Raw genomic sequence first — 17,979 nt, forward strand, 5'->3', positions numbered from 1 at the left:
GTATTTATTGCATATTAGACATAAGCACATTGTCACTTGCGTGTCTCTGGAAATATTTGTGTATTTAATAATTCATGATACATTAGAGGAGTGTTTGGCAGGTATTTCTTAAAACAGTAGCAAGTACTGTATAAGACTACTTACACTGAATAAAACTTTTTCAGATGTGAGTGTACTTAATATAATGATTTATTGCGCTGTGCCTCTATATGACCGAGTGACAGGTGCAACCTGTGGCAGGGTTTGTTTTTTTTGTGGAGTCTGCTTGGATTCAGTTCCTTGATGTTGCATTTCCCATAAGTATGTCTCAATAATCAGAGCTGGTTTCAGAGGGATGCAGTATTTCTTCTCTCTGTATGAAATGAGGCAAAGAAAAGTATAGTTTTATTGTATTATTCGTTTCAAACCACAAGAGGGCACTGAATCATTAGCATAACTCCTAATATTACGTGATAAGATAATGAATGTCCTTCCTGCATGACCTTTCTAAACAAAAATAGCTTTTCCCATGTCATTTTTACAGGCCCCCGAGGTGACATGGTCGGTTCACTTAGTTTTGTCGTGGCCACGACATAACTCGTGGGAACGTGATATGTCGTGGGATTATCAGATATGGGTTCATTAATATTTTATTTTGAATTAAGAAATTATTACATTATTATAGAAATTATGAAATTATTGTACTAACCATAGGCCTTGGCTACCGGACTGTATCATGATGAATAAATGTTACATAAAGTGCATACTATAAAATAGGCCTACAAGAAAACATTTTTATCCATCCTACAGTCTTGTAAGTCCATTAACTGATCGTCTTTTTCCCGTAATATTTGTATATTATTATTAGCTTATTATTGGTTATATTTTTATATTCGTTTATATAAATTTTTCCCCTTCATTTCGAGCTCTTTACTTAACGTTCTGAATAGCCTACTTTTGTAAATAATAGCCTACTGTAAATGCTCGACATGCCAATAAAGCTTTGATTATGCTGACTGGAAGTTTTGCTGGAATGCAGTTTAAATTTAACATATTTCATTTTATTTCGGCTAATTAATAGACCATAATTATAAATAGGCCTACGTGTTTCGTTGAGGAATTAATCATTCACGTAGTTTCATTTGTAAATGAAAAAACAACACGCTCATTTATCATCACACATGGGCATAAATACAATCATAAAGTTAAAACTTTATTGGCATAGCCTAATTGTCAGGCGTTTATTTGCGAAATATATGGTAGGCTAGCAAATGCTAGCATAATTATACAAAACGTTAACTAGGTAAAGCCATACACAAATTGAAAGGGGAAATAAGCATATGTAACAATAAATATAAAAATATAGCCCTAATAAGTTAATGTAATGATAATAATAATATACAAATATTAAATTAAAAGTTTAATGTTAATAAAAATGTTTTATCCATTTTTGATAATCCCGGGTTGCGCAGGTCTGTTTACGCATTAAACTCGTGGCCACGAGAAAAATATGTTGTTCCCACGAGTTAATATGACATTCCCTCAAATTAATATCTCGTGGCCACGACAAAACTAAGTGAACCGACCATGCGGGCACCGTACATTTTCCCCAGAGTGCAACCATACACTTTTCCAAATACCTTGGTCCTGAAATTTTCTTATTCATTTTATTGTAGTTTTAAGGAATGAATCACAACATTGCAAACTTTTTATTTGAAGCTATGAAAATATGTGAAATTCATTAAAAGGAGACAGTGTCACTATATAGCTGTTTTGACAAACCTCATAACTTCCTGGACTCATAAGTTCACAGACAGACATGATCATATGCTGACCTCCATCTGCAGATGTATCCAGGCGAGGGACTGTGTGATGCGCGTGTAAACCCCAGGTTTGTTCTTTTCTGCACAGCCTTGCCCCCAGCTCGTGGCTCCCACCAATTTCCAGGTGAAGGAATCCTCACAAGCCAATGGACCACCACTGTCACCCTGTTACCAACATAGACAAAAAGGTTTTTTTTTCTTCTTTCTTTCTTTTTCTGTAGGTCCTTCAAGTATTGCAATTTTCCAAAGTTAATCAGTATTTGGTCAAATTCTAATAACCAATGGTTATTATAGACTTAAAGGGGTCATATGATGCGTTTTCAATTTTTCCTTTCTCTTTGGAGTGTTACAAGCTCTTGGTGCATAAAGAAGATCTGTAAAGTTGCAAAGACTAAAGTCTCAAATCCAAAGAGATATTCTCTATAAAAGTTAAAAGTCAACCACGCCTATCTAAAATGGCTCGTTCTAACACGCCTCCACATATCTACCTCACGATGTGGAAATATTAGCATAACACTGCCCAAATGTTCACGCAAAGAAAGAAGGCGTAACTTTTATTCTCGCTGTAGTATTGTTGCTGCCGCCATGTCGTGAAGACGCTGTGTGTTTCGTTGTGAAAGCGAAACTACTTTGTTTGGTCTTCCAAAAGAGGACGATACCCGCTTCGTCATGCCTTTATCCCCCGGCCTCTGCTAACTCTAGGCCGCCGTGTGTGAAGCTGTGTTTCGTTGTGAAAGCGAAACTACTTTGTTTGGTCTTCCAAAAATGGACACGACTAGAAATCAGTGGTTAAGTTGTATTTACAACACTGTTCCAGAACACTTCAACCCAAATATTCAGATGTGTGCAGCACATTTTATGGAGGACTGTTTCCTGATCCTGGGAGAGTAGGCTACAATGCCAGCTGTTCTGACTCAAAGACTGTAAGTACGTTTTTTATATTTAAAGAGTTTTTATATTTTATATATTTAAAGCGAGTTTTTTGGGGAGTGTAGAGTAGGACTTGTTGTTTGTCATTTCTCCGATCATGAATGCAGACATGGTTTTATGTTTACGTGGCGTGATGCAAAGCAATGCGTAAAAAGACAGTATAAGTCTGTGGTATAAATGTGGAAAATAATGTGTTTTTTTAACCTTAAACCGCATAAACACATTTCATTACACCAAATACACAAAATAATGTTCTTTTTAGCAGCATCATATGACCCCTTTAAGGAATATATAAATTAAGTGTAATTTGATGTGCATGAAAATGTTTTATTCAGTGACGTACAAATCCATGGTGAGATGATATACCTGGCAGGAGTCTGTTCCCCCCTCCAAGTACCCTGCACAGATCATGCCTGGTGATATATAACCTTGGTAAACCTCCGGCTGACTGCAAGCTTTTGTAGAGATCAGTGGTACTCTTGCTGAATGCAGCGAAACACTCCCTTCACCTAATAGAACACAACATTTTACAAACTCATAAGAATGAATGTGTTGTTCTTTTTGGTGGCTATGCCCGTTTAACTCTTAAGTAGCAGCGGCACAAGAACTACAAAATCTTTCATCAGGGGACTGTAGTTTTATTGCTTTGCACCAAACAGAACTGCAGTCTGTTCATCTGAATGGTCATGACTGAGCTAAACTGATGCACATTCTTTATTCATCATTCTGTGTAAAATCTTGCTGTATTTTTGTAGAAAAGGTACATTGCCATCTTGCTCTGACCAAAGTGATTTATTTGCGACTGACATCAGAATTACAATTTCACAACTCCCAAATAAAAACTATCCACCCAGGAGTACTTGAATGCCCATTTGCCCTCATTGGTTTGAGTGACCTGACCGGGTCAAATTATTATTATTATTATTGACGTAACCAATAGTTTTCTTCATCTTGTTCTAGTTCTGCAGTGTATTTCACATTGTCGGCACCCAACTGAGCATGTTGAATTGTTGAATCATTGGACACTTGGTGAGAAAGATCACTTGGATTGGCCCTTCAGCTTATGTCGGGTATAAACTACACGATTTTAGGCCCGATTTTCACTCACCGACAATTTTCTCGAGATTGCTGACAAAACCCCGATGCAATCTGATGCAAATTGGTACTCGTTCATGTGAGTGATGATCACGAAGTGTGACATTAAATACACATTATGAGAGAAGCACTGATAAAATATTTAAAGGGGATGTCTAAAGGTCGTTTCACACTGAGCGCGTTGCGAAAAAGCGAGGCGAATCACGAAACGTTGCTTTCACACTGAGCGCGAAATGATTAATCGCCTTTTACGAATTCACGCCTGCATGCTAGGTGGCGCCGACCAGCAATGCATTTTTCCTCATGTAGCCTATGTATCTTGTATATGGCTTTTATATCGTCCAGAAACACAAACTATCCATAATGCTTACAAGAAAATATAATTAGAGGTACAATTAGCATCAAGCTACATTTCAAAATTTATATAATTAATGTTTTTGCTCAAACCCCACTTTAAACCATCATCGAACTTCTGATTGTGATCTAAAATGGATTTTGATTCTATAATAGGCAGACATGCACTCTTTGTATGTTATAATGGACTGAACACTACCTGCTTGTCATTTGTCATAAACATCCTTTACTGTTATAAAAATACCATGAGCTGCATAAAAACATATACAAAAAATATATCGTATGAATATAAATATAAATATATCTCTATGTTCAGACACCAACAACAACAACATCTTGACATCCATATTCTTTGTATGTTGGTTGAAAGCCCTCTACTTCTGTGTTTTTACGCTCGTGTTCAATACAGTCTTCTGAGCCTTTAGGGCCCCTGTGTCGACCTTTTGTGTAACAGCAGTTGCTCTGGCCACGTGATGTAATGCTCAAATCTTATTGGATGGCCCGTGTTTTCACTTTGTGAAACTGAAAAGATTCGTCGGACTGGTTCGAAAAAAAAAACATTTGCATTTTCGGTGCACGAATGTTTGCGGTCTATGTGGAAGCATCCATAGGAATCTGTTGTTTTATTCCAACGCGCCATCGCGTCAGATATTCGTTTAGCTTTTTCGCGCTCAATGTGGAAAGGCCTTAATGCTATTTCATGCATTCTTACTTATTTACACAGCTTAAAAAAAGGAAAGGAAAGGACATGTAGCTAAGTATGGTGTCCCATACTCTGAATTTGTGCTCTGCATTTCACCCATCCAAGTGAACACACACAGCAGTGAGTAGTAACAAACACACACACACCCGGAGCAGTGGCCAGCCATATTGCTGCGGCGCCCGGGGAGCAGTTGGGGGTTCGGTGCCTTGCTCAAGGGTCTCATCTCAGTCGTGATATTGAGGGTGGAAGAGAGCACTGGTTATTCACTCCACCCACCTACAATCCGTGCCGGTACAGAGACTCGAACCTGTGACCTTTGGGTTACAAGTCTGACACTCTAAACATTAGGCTACAACTGCCCACAAAGCTAAAGAGTTGGATTGCAAAATCCAAAGTCTCAAAAAACAAGTTAGACGTATGACGGAGTATTACGTATTACGTCTGTGCCAAAGACACTTCTTCAGGGTTCGTATAAAGTTGTGTTCACACCATATCGTTATTACCGATTATGAGATACCAATTTGTAAAAAATGTTCACATCCTCGTTAAGCTTTCCAAAGAACCAAGCATTAAGGGAATTAATATTGAGGGTGGAAGAGAGCACTGGTTATTCACTCCACCCACCTACAATCCGTGCCGGTACAGAGACTCGAACCTGTGACCTTTGGGTTACAAGTCTGACACTTTAAACATTAGGCTACAACTGCCCACAAAGCTAAAGAGTTGGATTGCAAAATCCAAAGTCTCAAAAAACAAGTTAGACGTATGACGGAGTATTACGTATTACGTCTGTGCCAAAGACACTTCTTCAGGGTTCGTATAAAGTTGTGTTCACACCATATCGTTATTACCGATTATGAGATACCAATTTGTAAAAAATGTTCACATCCTCGTTAAGCTTTCCAAAGAACCAAGCATTAAGGGAATTATGTTGATGTCACATCTTGCAGGTAATCGCTACTCAAAAGCTTTGCATGCTCGTGACTCTTTAACTCCACCCACAGCACGCCTCCAGAAGCTTGACTGTTTTCGGAGAGAAGCGTAAAGCTGTATCTGTCTTTTATAAATCTGACAAAACTAAAGACTCTCTGGAGATATGAAGGATGCAATACTACTCTAGGTACTCAAGATTAACATGAGATTGGCAGAAACAGTGTGTGATATGTCCCCTTTAAGCAAACATAAAAAGTCAAGACAGCACACACAGTCTTCAAATTTGACATTTTGTGAAGACCAACCAAAGTGAAAATAAACTGGTCAACATGAGTCATATACAAAATGGTAATCAAGCGCTGCTTCGTATATTTTCCAACCAGGTTTCGTTTTCCCTTTTTGAAAGGATGAGGACTGCCACCTACTGGTAGTGAGAGTTATTTCCTTACACACAGTCACAGAAAATATGTGCTAGCTGGCCATTGGCTGTAGTCTTTGGTGTGTTCAAGCACTACTTTTTGGCACAAACACAAGCAAACAGAGGTGACAAGATAGTCGGCTTTTGTTGCCACTAATTCTTCTATGTCTGTTTGGTGTGTAAAGGCCTTTAAATTACCAGACTCACCTCCATCATCTGTGGCTCCCCATCCTGAGATCCAACACATTTTACCATCCTCAAACACCTCCCCAAAGTTCGGCAGACAAATAGGCTCCACAAAACCTGAAAAAATGGTGATAAGCCATTTGTCACAATGAATGCAAAACAAGGGCATGGAGGATGTAACTTATTAAGATAAGACTAAAAGTCCATTTGCATAACTGCCAGTCATTACACTAGCTTGTGAAATAAACGTCACCCCATGTGGTTATTCAGAACCACTTTCCATTTTAAAGAGGTCATGAACTGATAAACCAAAATTCCCTTGATCTTTTGACATATAAGAGGTCATTGTACCATAAAAACATCCTGTAAGTTTTAGAACTCAAAACTTTCTCATTAGTCTAAAAACAGCTTATATACTGAAGCCAGTCTGCCAAAACAAAAGCTTGTGGAATGTACAACTCTATGATTTAATAGTGTGGATAAACACTGCCTCCACAGAATAAGATCAATGCCTGCTTCTACATCACTGCCTGTTTAGCCCCACCCACTGATTCACATCAATCACCAGCCAATCATAGCAGTGGGCGAGTCTTCAATCCGCCACGCCTATTCAAACAGAGCGTTCTGATGAGGAGGGTTAAAAACAGGACAGAAAATAGACTAATACTTCTGAATTATGATGTTTTTTGATGTAAAAAATCGTGATAACATTATAAGTGGACCTCAGAGAACAGTACAAAAAAAATAAAAAAATAAAAAACAGAGGCAAGTTTATGACCCCTTTAAAAGAACCCCTTTTGCAAAAGGTACCATTGAAGCTGAGGGGCTGCACCAGTTTCATCAGAGCTATATCATGGTCCAAGCCCTTGGGTCTGTAGCGACTGTGATAAATGATCTTCTCCACAGCGAGAGACTGCACTGCATTAACCGGTTGATCAGTCAAACCCACATAGACGTTCCACAGCACAGGAAATGCAAACCTGCATGGAAAGCAGCAGACTATGATAATTTCCATGTGGCTATCTGAATATTCTTTCATGAGGACATTTTAAACTCACCCGTATACACAGTGTGCAGCAGTCAGTATCCAGCGAGATGATATAATGGAGCCTCCACACAGGTGCTCGTTCTGAAAGTGCAGGCTCACCTGCCAGGGGAACTGACCCTCAACCGACAGGTTACCGCCTACTATACGAGCAATGAACTTAGGTCTGGAACCACAAGCTATGCAGAAATAGATCAAATGTTTGCTTATTAATCACTGATATGGCAATGATTTTTCACATTTGCAATTTATAGTTTAGAAAGTGGTCATCTTTTAAAATGAATAAAGTTCTGAAACACTTAAAGGTATGGAAGCTTATTTCCACCATGCAAAAAAAAGAAAAGGTAATTGAAACTTTTTCTCACAATTCTTTTTTTTTTCACAATTCCGAGTACTGAATAAAATGTCATAATTGCGAGATATAAACATAGATATAAACTCACAATAGCAAGATATAAACTCAGTTTTGAGAAAAGTCTGAACTGTGAGATATAAACGTTTGCAAGCAATTGCAAGGAAGAAAGTCACAATTGTAAGATAAAAAGTCACAATTACTGTAATTATAGTTTTAACTTTGAACTTTACACTGACACCTATTGGCCTGGATGTATGAGTTTTTTTAATTAACAGAAATTATGCTAATGTACCTGTAAACCAACAAAAGTACTGTTGATATGACTTACCTATGCACTTAAGTGTTGTTATCATCCCCAGACTGCACTGGGTTTTACTAGGGATAGAGAAGTCAACAAAATGATATAGATGGTTAAGAAATGGTATGCCATTCATGGGCTTAATTCATCTAAAACCACTTCTGCCTTGGGAAAAAAGAAGATAGAAGGCCTATTTTTAGAAAACATAAGAAATAGGTATCATATGACTAAGATGACCTCCTTTTGTGTTCCATGCAAGAAAGAAAATCTAAATAGTTTGTATCACTGGTGGTGAGAAAATTATGACAGAAATGGAACAGTTTATGCATGCTGAGTAAATCTACAAAACATTAATTATATTTGACTTTAAGATTTTGTAGAATCATACTAATCTCCTGTGCTTGACAGAAATTAAAAGCATAGGAGCTGTGAAAACATTACATTCAAAGAGGGTAAAAGGGGGCATCAAGCACTTGAAGCTGTTGGCTACAGAACAAAGTAATGCAAAAATCTTCTAAAGTATGCACAGTGTTCTGAGAAACTGCTGTGAGCAGACGGCACTCTAGGTCTAAAATAGTACAAAAGCAATATAATAAGATACAGAAATAAGGTAAGAGGTAATTCTAAAGGCTGTGCTCTGTGTGAAAAATGTCACTAATGGCTTGTATACATGATCAAACTGACCAAAGTCAATCATATATTTACAACAGTAGCTACAACTTTAAGCAGATTAAACAGATTAATTTATATGTTTGACTTTTGCATTGCACAACAATGAGCATCAGGTTCAGTTTTCATTCCTGAGGGTGAGACATTATGTAGTGCAGTCAGAGGAGTGTATTAAATTACAGGATATTAGCTTCACCAAATTTACATTCTTCAGTATTAAGAACTAACAACACATTATAAAGAACTAAACTGGCACATCCTGAAGAAAGTTACAGTTCTTGGAAGGGAACAAAATATGAGTTAAAGTTTCTGGTGAATACAGGTTTTAGTTCCGTGTAAATGAAATCATATCGGAGCTGCTTAGTATTTGTCACAACACTCTGCACGCATCTTGCTTTCAGTCAAAAGAATTATGATAAAATTTTATACAAACAATATAAAAGTTAACTGAAGTTCAGTATGAGTGGCTAGAAATGATTAAATGGACTGATTGCAACTAAGTTTGTTTGTCATTGCTGTCATTTACATTTAGAATGTTGGATATTTTATCAGCGTAAAGGAACATTCATTCAAAGAATGATAAATAAAAAGATAACTGTAAACAGAACATAGATTTTAATTGTTGATTGTCTTGTTGTAATTGTTCCTAATAACAGAATACAATTAGAGTCCGGGAGTGTATAGGCCATAATGTGCAAACCATATTTGCTTACTTTTTGCTTAAAAATAGTATATATTTTTTAATTTTGTAATTTTTCAGTGTAATGTTTCTGGACTGTGTGTTTGATATTTAACATGGTGTCTCTTTAAGAGAATAGGATGGTGATGTTTAGAAGATACAGTATTTAAGCCAGTAGGGGGCATAACTTCCTGTGTGATCAGCTGTGAAAGTACATGGTTCCCTTTCATAGGTTCACTCAATGCTGTGATGGTGTCATCCCTATGGGAAACACCTCCGGTGTGACGAATGTCTGAAGCCCTTATACCATCACGCTAATTCATTGGCCAATAGCACTTAGCACTGCCCCGTGCATACATCACGTATGCTCATATCAGCATGCTACATGCTATTTCATTATATTTCATTTCCTTCAGGAAACAAACTTTCTGTTGACATCGGAAAGAGATTCTTTTGTTCTGAACCAGCTATTTTATAGAGCAGTTTACTCCTCTAAGGCGGACACAATGAGTTTTCCAAAGTGTATGAATACATGCTACAGGTTTATCATGGACTCACGATGAAACAGGTAGACTGCTTCGCAGCCTATACCTATTGTTGTGTCTGAGATAATCTGTGTTTTGTAAGTGTTGTGCTCTGGGCTCGCTCTCTTTCTGAGGAAGGAGTGATGTTCGTTCAACCCCTGTTGTTCCAGTTCTGCGGTTGCCAAGGTGCTGCACGAGCTCGACGCTTGGGGGTGACGGCGATGAGCCCGAGTGTAACAAGAGTGAATGGAATTCCCTTTCTCTCTCTCTCACTCTTCCCCGGACCACATTTACATTTACATTTACATTTAGTCATTTAGCAGACGCTTTTATCCAAAGCGACTTACAATTGGGGGATACATAAAGCGATTCTTCTTAAAGAGGCAAACAGACACAAGAAGTGGTTGTAATACCAAGTTCTTAGACATTGTTCAAATAAGTACAAGCTAGAAAGAGAAGGAATAAATAAAGAGAGATACATTTTTTTTTTATTTTATTATTATTTTTTTTTATGATAAAGTCAAGTAGCTTCGAAAGAGATGAGTTTTCAGCTGTCGCTTGAAAATTGTCAGGGATTCAGCATTCCGGATAGGGGTGGGAAGATCGTTCCACCAGCCAGGAGTGGTGAACGAGAATGTTCTGGAAAGTGATTTTGAGCCTCTCTGTGATGGTACCACGAGGCGTCGCTCACTAGCGGATCTCAGACTTCTGAAGGGGATGTAAATTCGTAGTAGTGAGTGGAAGTAGGCGGGTGCTGAGCCTGTGGCTTTTCTATATGCAAGCATCAATGTCTTGAACTTGTTGTCAGTTGCTGCATTCTCATCCAGAGATGAGAAATGGGTAGGTGAGGGAAGAGAGGAGGATACAACGGAGGAAAGATGGGAGGGGGAAAGGGAGCGTAGGTTTAGTCTAAAAGTAACCGGTATGGGGGTTGGTGGCACACAGGTAGCAAAATGTAGTTGAAATGTAATGAAGAAATGATCAGAGATATGTAGGGGTTTGACCACATGTGCTCATCAGAAGAGCGCCTTGTTAGTCCAGTGGTTAGTCAAATCTGATTCCCGCTCCGGAAGCTCGCAAATCAATTCTTTCGGCTGCTGATTAGATGATACGTTCTCTACAGTGGCCTTGGACTTTCAAAATCTCTTAGGTGACACATGCTGTAGATATAAGCAGAGGTTAGGGGGTGAGTTTATGGATTACGTTTGCTCTTTCCCTCCCCTGGATTAAGTGTTTCTCGTGTTTATTAAACAACGCGAAAGGAATAGGCCCTTTTCACATGGCGTCACGCAACTTCCGTTCTAACGCAAAGCAGGGTATTCTTACTTCCGCCAGCACAGTAAGCGCTATCGCTACCAGCATGGAGTTCACCCAAACGCTTGTACAACTGCCACAAATACGATTACTGCTGCTGTCTATTCTCATCCTGATTCAGGGAGAGGCGTCTGGCATCTCAAACGAACTTACCGAATACCGATCGGTGAGATTTGCCGCTTGAAGTCGAGGGAGGAGTTGAAAACGGAGCACTGCAGTCACTGATTCCCGCAACTCTCGCGCACTGTTTGCTGTCTTTATTGCAGTTAGATGAAGTTGGTTAGATATATTTCTCAAATAAACAAACGTTTTAGACATTTACATGTGGTAACAGAAAGCCTTTTAATTCAGTAGCTTGTGTCCTGCTTAATACAAAGTGAAATTGAATGGAGGAATTTAAGTAATTGTAGAAGTCCAAAGTTATGTAGAACTACGCGGCTGTCCTTTTTGTATTGTTTCAATATTAAGCTATATTCTTGAACTGGATAATGAGTTTCTTTTCAGACCACTTGCTTTTATGGATGTGAAACTTGCCATGTAGTAAAATGATTTAATATTAAAAATATGACTTGTGTCCATGTCATTTCCCCATAGTAACAAAATCACGTTGTTTGTCTTTTTATTGCCCAACTATAGGGTGAATTTAATTTACACAGTGTACTCACAAATTATCCAAGGAATGACTTAAACGAAATAACAAGTGAAAAGGTTTCAAGTATGTATTTCGTGTGAACACATAATCGTTGTCATACAAATCTGTTCTTGTCAGCTCTGCTGTTGCATTGAGCTGGAACTTTTGCATGAATGTGGGCAACCTATAAGTGTGTTTGCCTCTCGGTCAGCTGTTCCGCCACTTGTTGCGTTTCCGACTGATTTTGACTGTTCTCCATGACTTAGCTTATGTTGACATCCAAGCTCCCACTTCTGTGGTTGGTGTTGGCTTGCCTGATTTTAGTAATCTATTTCCTGCTTCAGAGGTTTTTCCCGCAACACAGGAGTCTCATGGCCTCATGAGGGACGATCAGTCAGTCATATGGTTACACCATCCAGCGTCTACGGTGACTACCCATTTTGGAACTAACTCTGTCTCTTCTAGTGTGACTGGTTTGCATTTGATTGGATTTGTGTCACCTAAATCTTGTGCTTGGAGTAAGCAATTTCAAGATGCTGATGCAGAAGTTCATCCTGTCTCTATATGAACCAGAGATTTGTTTGTGACCATTGATCTAAGGCGTACTCTGTATCCAGATCATCAAGAGACACAGGAAGTTCCTCAGGCTTGCTTTTTTAATAAAGCTTGCTAATACTGTATTCCTCCATTTGAACCACCTCCTCGAACGCAAAGTGAATGGACACGTTACCTGGACAAATGGCTGATATTAGCTCAATCACATGAACCGTTTGGAGATGCTGGCAGTGTTTCTGGCACTGAAATGGTTCTTACACCAATTGAGAGGTTGTCACATTTTGGACAGGACAGACAACATGGCTGTGGTCTCGTTTCTAAATCATCAGGGAGGTTTACGCTCTCGTTCCCTGTGCAGGTTGGCAAGACATGTTCTTCTTTGAGCGCAGACCAAGTTCCTGTCGGTCAGAGCAGTCCATGTCCCAGGTCACCTGAACTTAGGAGTAGAGTTACTTACTCTCGAGTTTGGAGGCCGGAGAATGGAGATTGCACCCCCAGGTGGTGAGTCTCATATGGCAGAGCATGACTACGCATTGCCCGTTCTGGTCTTCCCTGTCTCCTCCGTCGCCTCTGGGTGTAGACGCTATGGCCCACGAATGGCCCAGGACCAGTCTTTATCCTCAGATGTGGTTCTTGGAATTGGTCAGTCTGTTAGGCAGCCTTCCTTAGGAGGTCCCCTCAGACATGACCTACTGACTCAGGCTCGGGGTATGATTTGGCATCCCCGTTCAGATTTATTGGAGATTAAGGGTGTGGCCCCTGAGCGGAGTGTGTTAATGTGTTCTGGTCTCTCGGCTCTCTATTCTTAATTCTAGGGCTCCCTCCACGAGACACTTGTATGCTCTTAAGTGGAAGCTTTTTGCGTCCTAGTGTAGGCAATGCAATCTGGACCCAGTCCAGTAATCCAGTAACTCTGGTAATGGAGTTTCTTCAAAGTCATTTTTCTAAGGGGGTGGCCCTGCCACTCTTAAGGTTTAAGTGGCAGCCATATCTGCTGAGCACATACCCATGGGAGGTGTTTCCGTTGGATGTCACCCTCTGGTTTCCCATTTCATGCAGGGGTCAAGACGGCTTAGACCTGTCTGCCTGGCACTGATTCCTTCTTAGGACTCATCTGTCATTTTGTAAGGCCTGACAGGCCATCCATTTGAGCTATTGGAGTCTGTGTCAGAGAAACTTTTGACCCTTAAGACAGTTCTTTTGGTGGCCCTATCCTCTCTTAAGAGAGTTGGGGATCTGCAGGCTCTTTCTATCAGCCCTTCTTTTATGGACTTTGCCCCGGGGCTGATTAAAGTCTTACTGCGACCTAGGCCTGAGTACATTTCTAATGTTGCTTCGACTCCGTTTCGTTTTCAGCAAGTGGGTTTGGAGGCTTTCTCCCCTGCTGATGCAGGATTCGGTAGTGATGTGTGACTTCTGAGTCTCTGCCTGGTGAGGGCGTTGAAGATCTGTGTTGACCTCACAGCCCAGTGGTGTGGATCTGACCAGTTGTTTGTGTGTTTTGGTGGTAAGAACAAAGGGTCTGCTGTCACCAAACAGAGAATGTCACATTGGATAGACTTCATTCACATTGACTTCGCCTCTAGGTGTGTGTGCTCATTCTACGAGAGCTAATGGTTTCTTCACAGGCTTTCTTTAAGGGGTCTTCAATGGAAGATGTCTGTGCTCCCTATGAAAGGGAACATCTCAGTTACGTATGTAACCTTGGTTCCCTGAATAGGGAATGAGATACTGCAATGCTGGCCATTCCCGTACCTTCGATAGTGCTTCCTTCGTCATGTGTAAATCTGATGAAATAGCACGTAGCACACGGATATGAGCATACATGACGTATGCATGGGGATGTGCTAAGCGCTATTGGCCAATGAATTGGCGTGATGGTAAAAGGGCTTCAGACATTCATCACACCGGAGGTGTTTCCCATAGCGATGATGCCATCGCAGCATCTCATTCCCTATTCAGGGAACCAAGGTTACATACGTAACCGAGATGTTTTTCTACCGTGTCTTCTGTTTGCTTCTGTTGTATCTTTTGGAAACCGGAATAAATCAGTTTGGAAACAGGAAGATGCATGTAGATGCTGTGATGTTGTTACAAATGTGAAGGACATTTGTTAATGTCATGATGTTCAGCAATGTTCATTTAGCAATAACTGGTTATAGCTGTTAGTCCCCATTCACTTTAAGGGGCAGGGGGATGGCCAGCGTGGGGGGAGAACAGGCTAAAAAGAGAGTTCATAGTTAGTTTTGAGAGCGAGAGCCGAGAGCAGTGAGCGTTATTCTTTTTTTGTGTTTCCTGTTATGTGCAGCATGGGTTATGGCCAAAACAGTAACCTCCTTCAGTTCTTTAATAAAGTTTTCAGAGGACTGAGAACGCCTGGTTCATTAGTAGCGAAACACTAGAATACTATCTAAAACTGTCTGTAAACTCTATATTATTGTCCAAACCAAAGCGCAATAACGTTCTGTTTATTATAAATGTGCAGACTGGCTGGCAAGGTTTTTATCATTCATCAGGTGAGTTACTGAGTCACTATCGTTATAGTTGTGGTGTGGAGTTTCATATTCTTATACAATTTGCATGATTATTAACTTTAAATTTATTTGCTAGGTATCCTCATTACCATTGTTTGGCAAATTTTCGCAGGGGAATCCATTTCAATAGGAATTCAAGCAATCAGGAACAATGCACAATCACAAAAGATTTCCCCAAGCAGTTTTCACATCAGGTTCAAGTCATGTGAACTATATGCATTGATCAACAGAAAGCTGCTTTGTTTGAATGTGGCTTATGTGTGAGCTGTTCTTTATACTTCACTACACGCTCCACCTTATTTATGCTGTTTGGTTGGTACTTATTATTATTATATTATTATAATTTATTAGTATAATTTGAAACACTGATTTGTAGCACAGATTACTATTTACTGCACTTGGTTATTGTACTAATTATTTACCCAAAGTCGCTAATGAATATAGCTTACTTCTGCATTGAAAAATAAGGTGAATTGACAATGGACAATAGACTGTCTGCATCCGAAATTGCATACTTCCCTAATATATAGTATCCTAGGTAAAAAAAACAGTATCAGACAAAAGAAGCATGTCCAAATTTACTGTAGTCATAATAGAATAGGCAAAAAGTACCTGAATGACTACTTCTGGCATGATTCTGAAATGTGCGTATAATGGACACTTTACTATCCAATAAGGCCACTGAAGAAGATTGGCAGTGACTGTGAGGCAACGCAACTCATGCTGGTAAGTCACGTGACAGTGACAACATGGCAAATGTAGTACATCCAGATCACATTCATACTATAGAACGTACTCTTTCTGCGCTCCTTAAGTAATTACTTATTCAAAAAATGGCCTAGATACTCAGACGTAGCCTATGTGACCGCACTTTAAGTCACGAGTGTTCACTCCTGTTTCTGGAGATCTACATGAGTACTGAATTCAGCTCCAACCCTGATCCAACACACCTGAAGCAGCAATTAGGAACACCCCAGGAACAATTAGACAGGCAGTTTTAAGAAGGGTTGGAACTGAACTTTGATCTTTGTTGCTTGAAAGTGATCTGTACAAGAACAAATGTGAAACTATCTACAAAGTTCAGGACATTTTTTTTAGAATACTGCTGCTTTGCAAACACTGTAATTATGAAAAGGGTGTGTTATACCTGAAACTGGTCATGTTGTGTATCTTGATGGCCTGCTGGACATTTGTGTTGTTCATACTTATTGACACCAGGTTACTTTGGAAGTCCTGCTCAACAGAGGACAGAGGAAGAGCTTTTGACTCCACATATCTAACAGAGAGAAGAGGAAAAGTATTAAACCTGATGTTATGGTATCAGCAGTAGCTTATTGGTAGTGTGCAGTGTCGCATCAAATATCCATGTATCCCAATCCCTTTATCAAATGTCTTTATCATTTTTAGAAAGTTTTCAATGGATAAAATTCACAAAATCTCATCCGAAAGCTTAGAATGTTTGTAGTTTGACTGGTCTGTGTTGAGTCTGGTGCTAAAAGCTAAGAAAGAGCTACAGTCAGAATGGGTTATTACAGATTTCTATAGCTGGTGCTACCCATAAAAGTGCAATACCTAACAAGTCAGCACAAGCTTTTTGTCTTGATTTAGCAACAAAATTCCTAGTTTTGAGTCCACACCTAAAGATTAGGTCACGATTATGCTGTTTTCACATGTCGGGTACGTTAATTCCATCATATAATGAGAAGTGTGGGCTCCTGGTGGGCCAGTGTCCTCCCCCAACACACCTGCATGCCTGGAAGTTTCCAGTAAGCCTAAAGCCCTTGATTAGTTGTTTCTGCTGTATTTAATAGAGGTTAAAGAGCTAAACTATGCAGGATAGTGGCCTTCCAGGAGCGGGATCAGACACAAATGTAGAGGAAGGGTGTGTAAAGGAGGGTGTTTCAGTCAAGACCTGATGGCATTCAGTACCTTAGATAGCCAAGCTGTTTGCAAGCAGAGAGAGAAAGCTCAGAGTCCCAGTTCTCTGCACAAACAGTCCTCCAGACGCCTTCAATGAGCACCTGAAGTACAGAGCTCTTCCCACTCAGACGCACTGCACAGGCAGATAGACACTTGACATATGAACAGCAACATTCAACAACAGCACTGAACGTTAATGCTAATGTTAAGTGTGCTGGTGCTCACCACAGCTCAGCTCATCTTCTCCGTGTTCACAATCAAAATGCCCATCACACTGTGCAGACATGCTAACGCACCCAGAGGCACATCGAAACTTCCCTGTACAGCTTAATCCAACTAAAGTGGAAATATGAGAATTAAATATGTGGGATAAGTGGTAATTTTAAGCATTTATTTCATTACATGCATTTATCTTCAATTGAAACATAACAGCGACACAATACACTGCAAGTAAATCCTTCCATTCATTGTTTCATTGCTTAGTGACTCATAAATTCATTGACTACTTTATAACAGCCCAACATTACCACTTTAAGGCTATACAGTAAGCTGATACCATAATGCAAGGCTGTGGCCTGTATTGGATTGTGCAACCTGAGTTGGAGACATCTTATGAAGGTTTGTAGCTCCTGGGTTGTGCAATCTAATCCAGTCTAATCTGTTAATTATTGAATACAGTTGTGTAGGTTCATCTTTGCTAAGGGTGTGTTCTATGGTGTATGAAGTTTTCAATTGTCATACTTAAGTAAAAGTAAATATAGGCTACCTTAATCTACAGTGACTGAAAGTAAATTAAAGCAACTCGTTAGAAAAATACCTAACTGATAACTGATATTAAATTGTATAACAAAAATAATGGCATAGATGAGTGTTGGGTTGCTGGAGTCTGTGTTAGGTAGAATATGTAAGAGTTAAAGTGATATTTTACACACAAAAAAAGTTCATGTTGTTACAAATATGTATGAAATTCTTCATCTGCAGATCATAGGCTAAATTAAATTAATCTTTTGGTTAATCTGTTTATTTTTAAGTGT

General features: G+C 39.5%; 1 protein-coding gene across 1 annotated transcript; it reads right to left on the reverse strand.

The window, feature by feature from the left end:
• Positions 1-307: 307 nt before the first annotated feature.
• tmprss3a (transmembrane serine protease 3a) lies at positions 308-17,231 on the reverse strand. Its single transcript, XM_016233775.1, has 10 exons — positions 17,171-17,231; positions 16,955-17,078; positions 16,173-16,301; positions 8,150-8,196; positions 7,480-7,645; positions 7,232-7,401; positions 6,443-6,538; positions 3,099-3,241; positions 1,815-1,967; positions 308-352 (listed from the first exon to the last, which is right to left on the reverse strand). The coding sequence occupies exons 1-10, from the start codon at positions 17,229-17,231 to the stop codon at positions 308-310; spliced, it is 1,134 nt and encodes a 377-aa protein (XP_016089261.1).
• Positions 17,232-17,979: the final 748 nt, after the last annotated feature.

The sequence above is a fragment of the Sinocyclocheilus grahami genome, unplaced genomic scaffold (assembly GCF_001515645.1).
Source record: "Sinocyclocheilus grahami isolate Dianchi unplaced genomic scaffold, SAMN03320097.WGS_v1.1 scaffold439.1, whole genome shotgun sequence".
Lineage (NCBI taxonomy): Eukaryota > Metazoa > Chordata > Actinopteri > Cypriniformes > Cyprinidae > Sinocyclocheilus > Sinocyclocheilus grahami.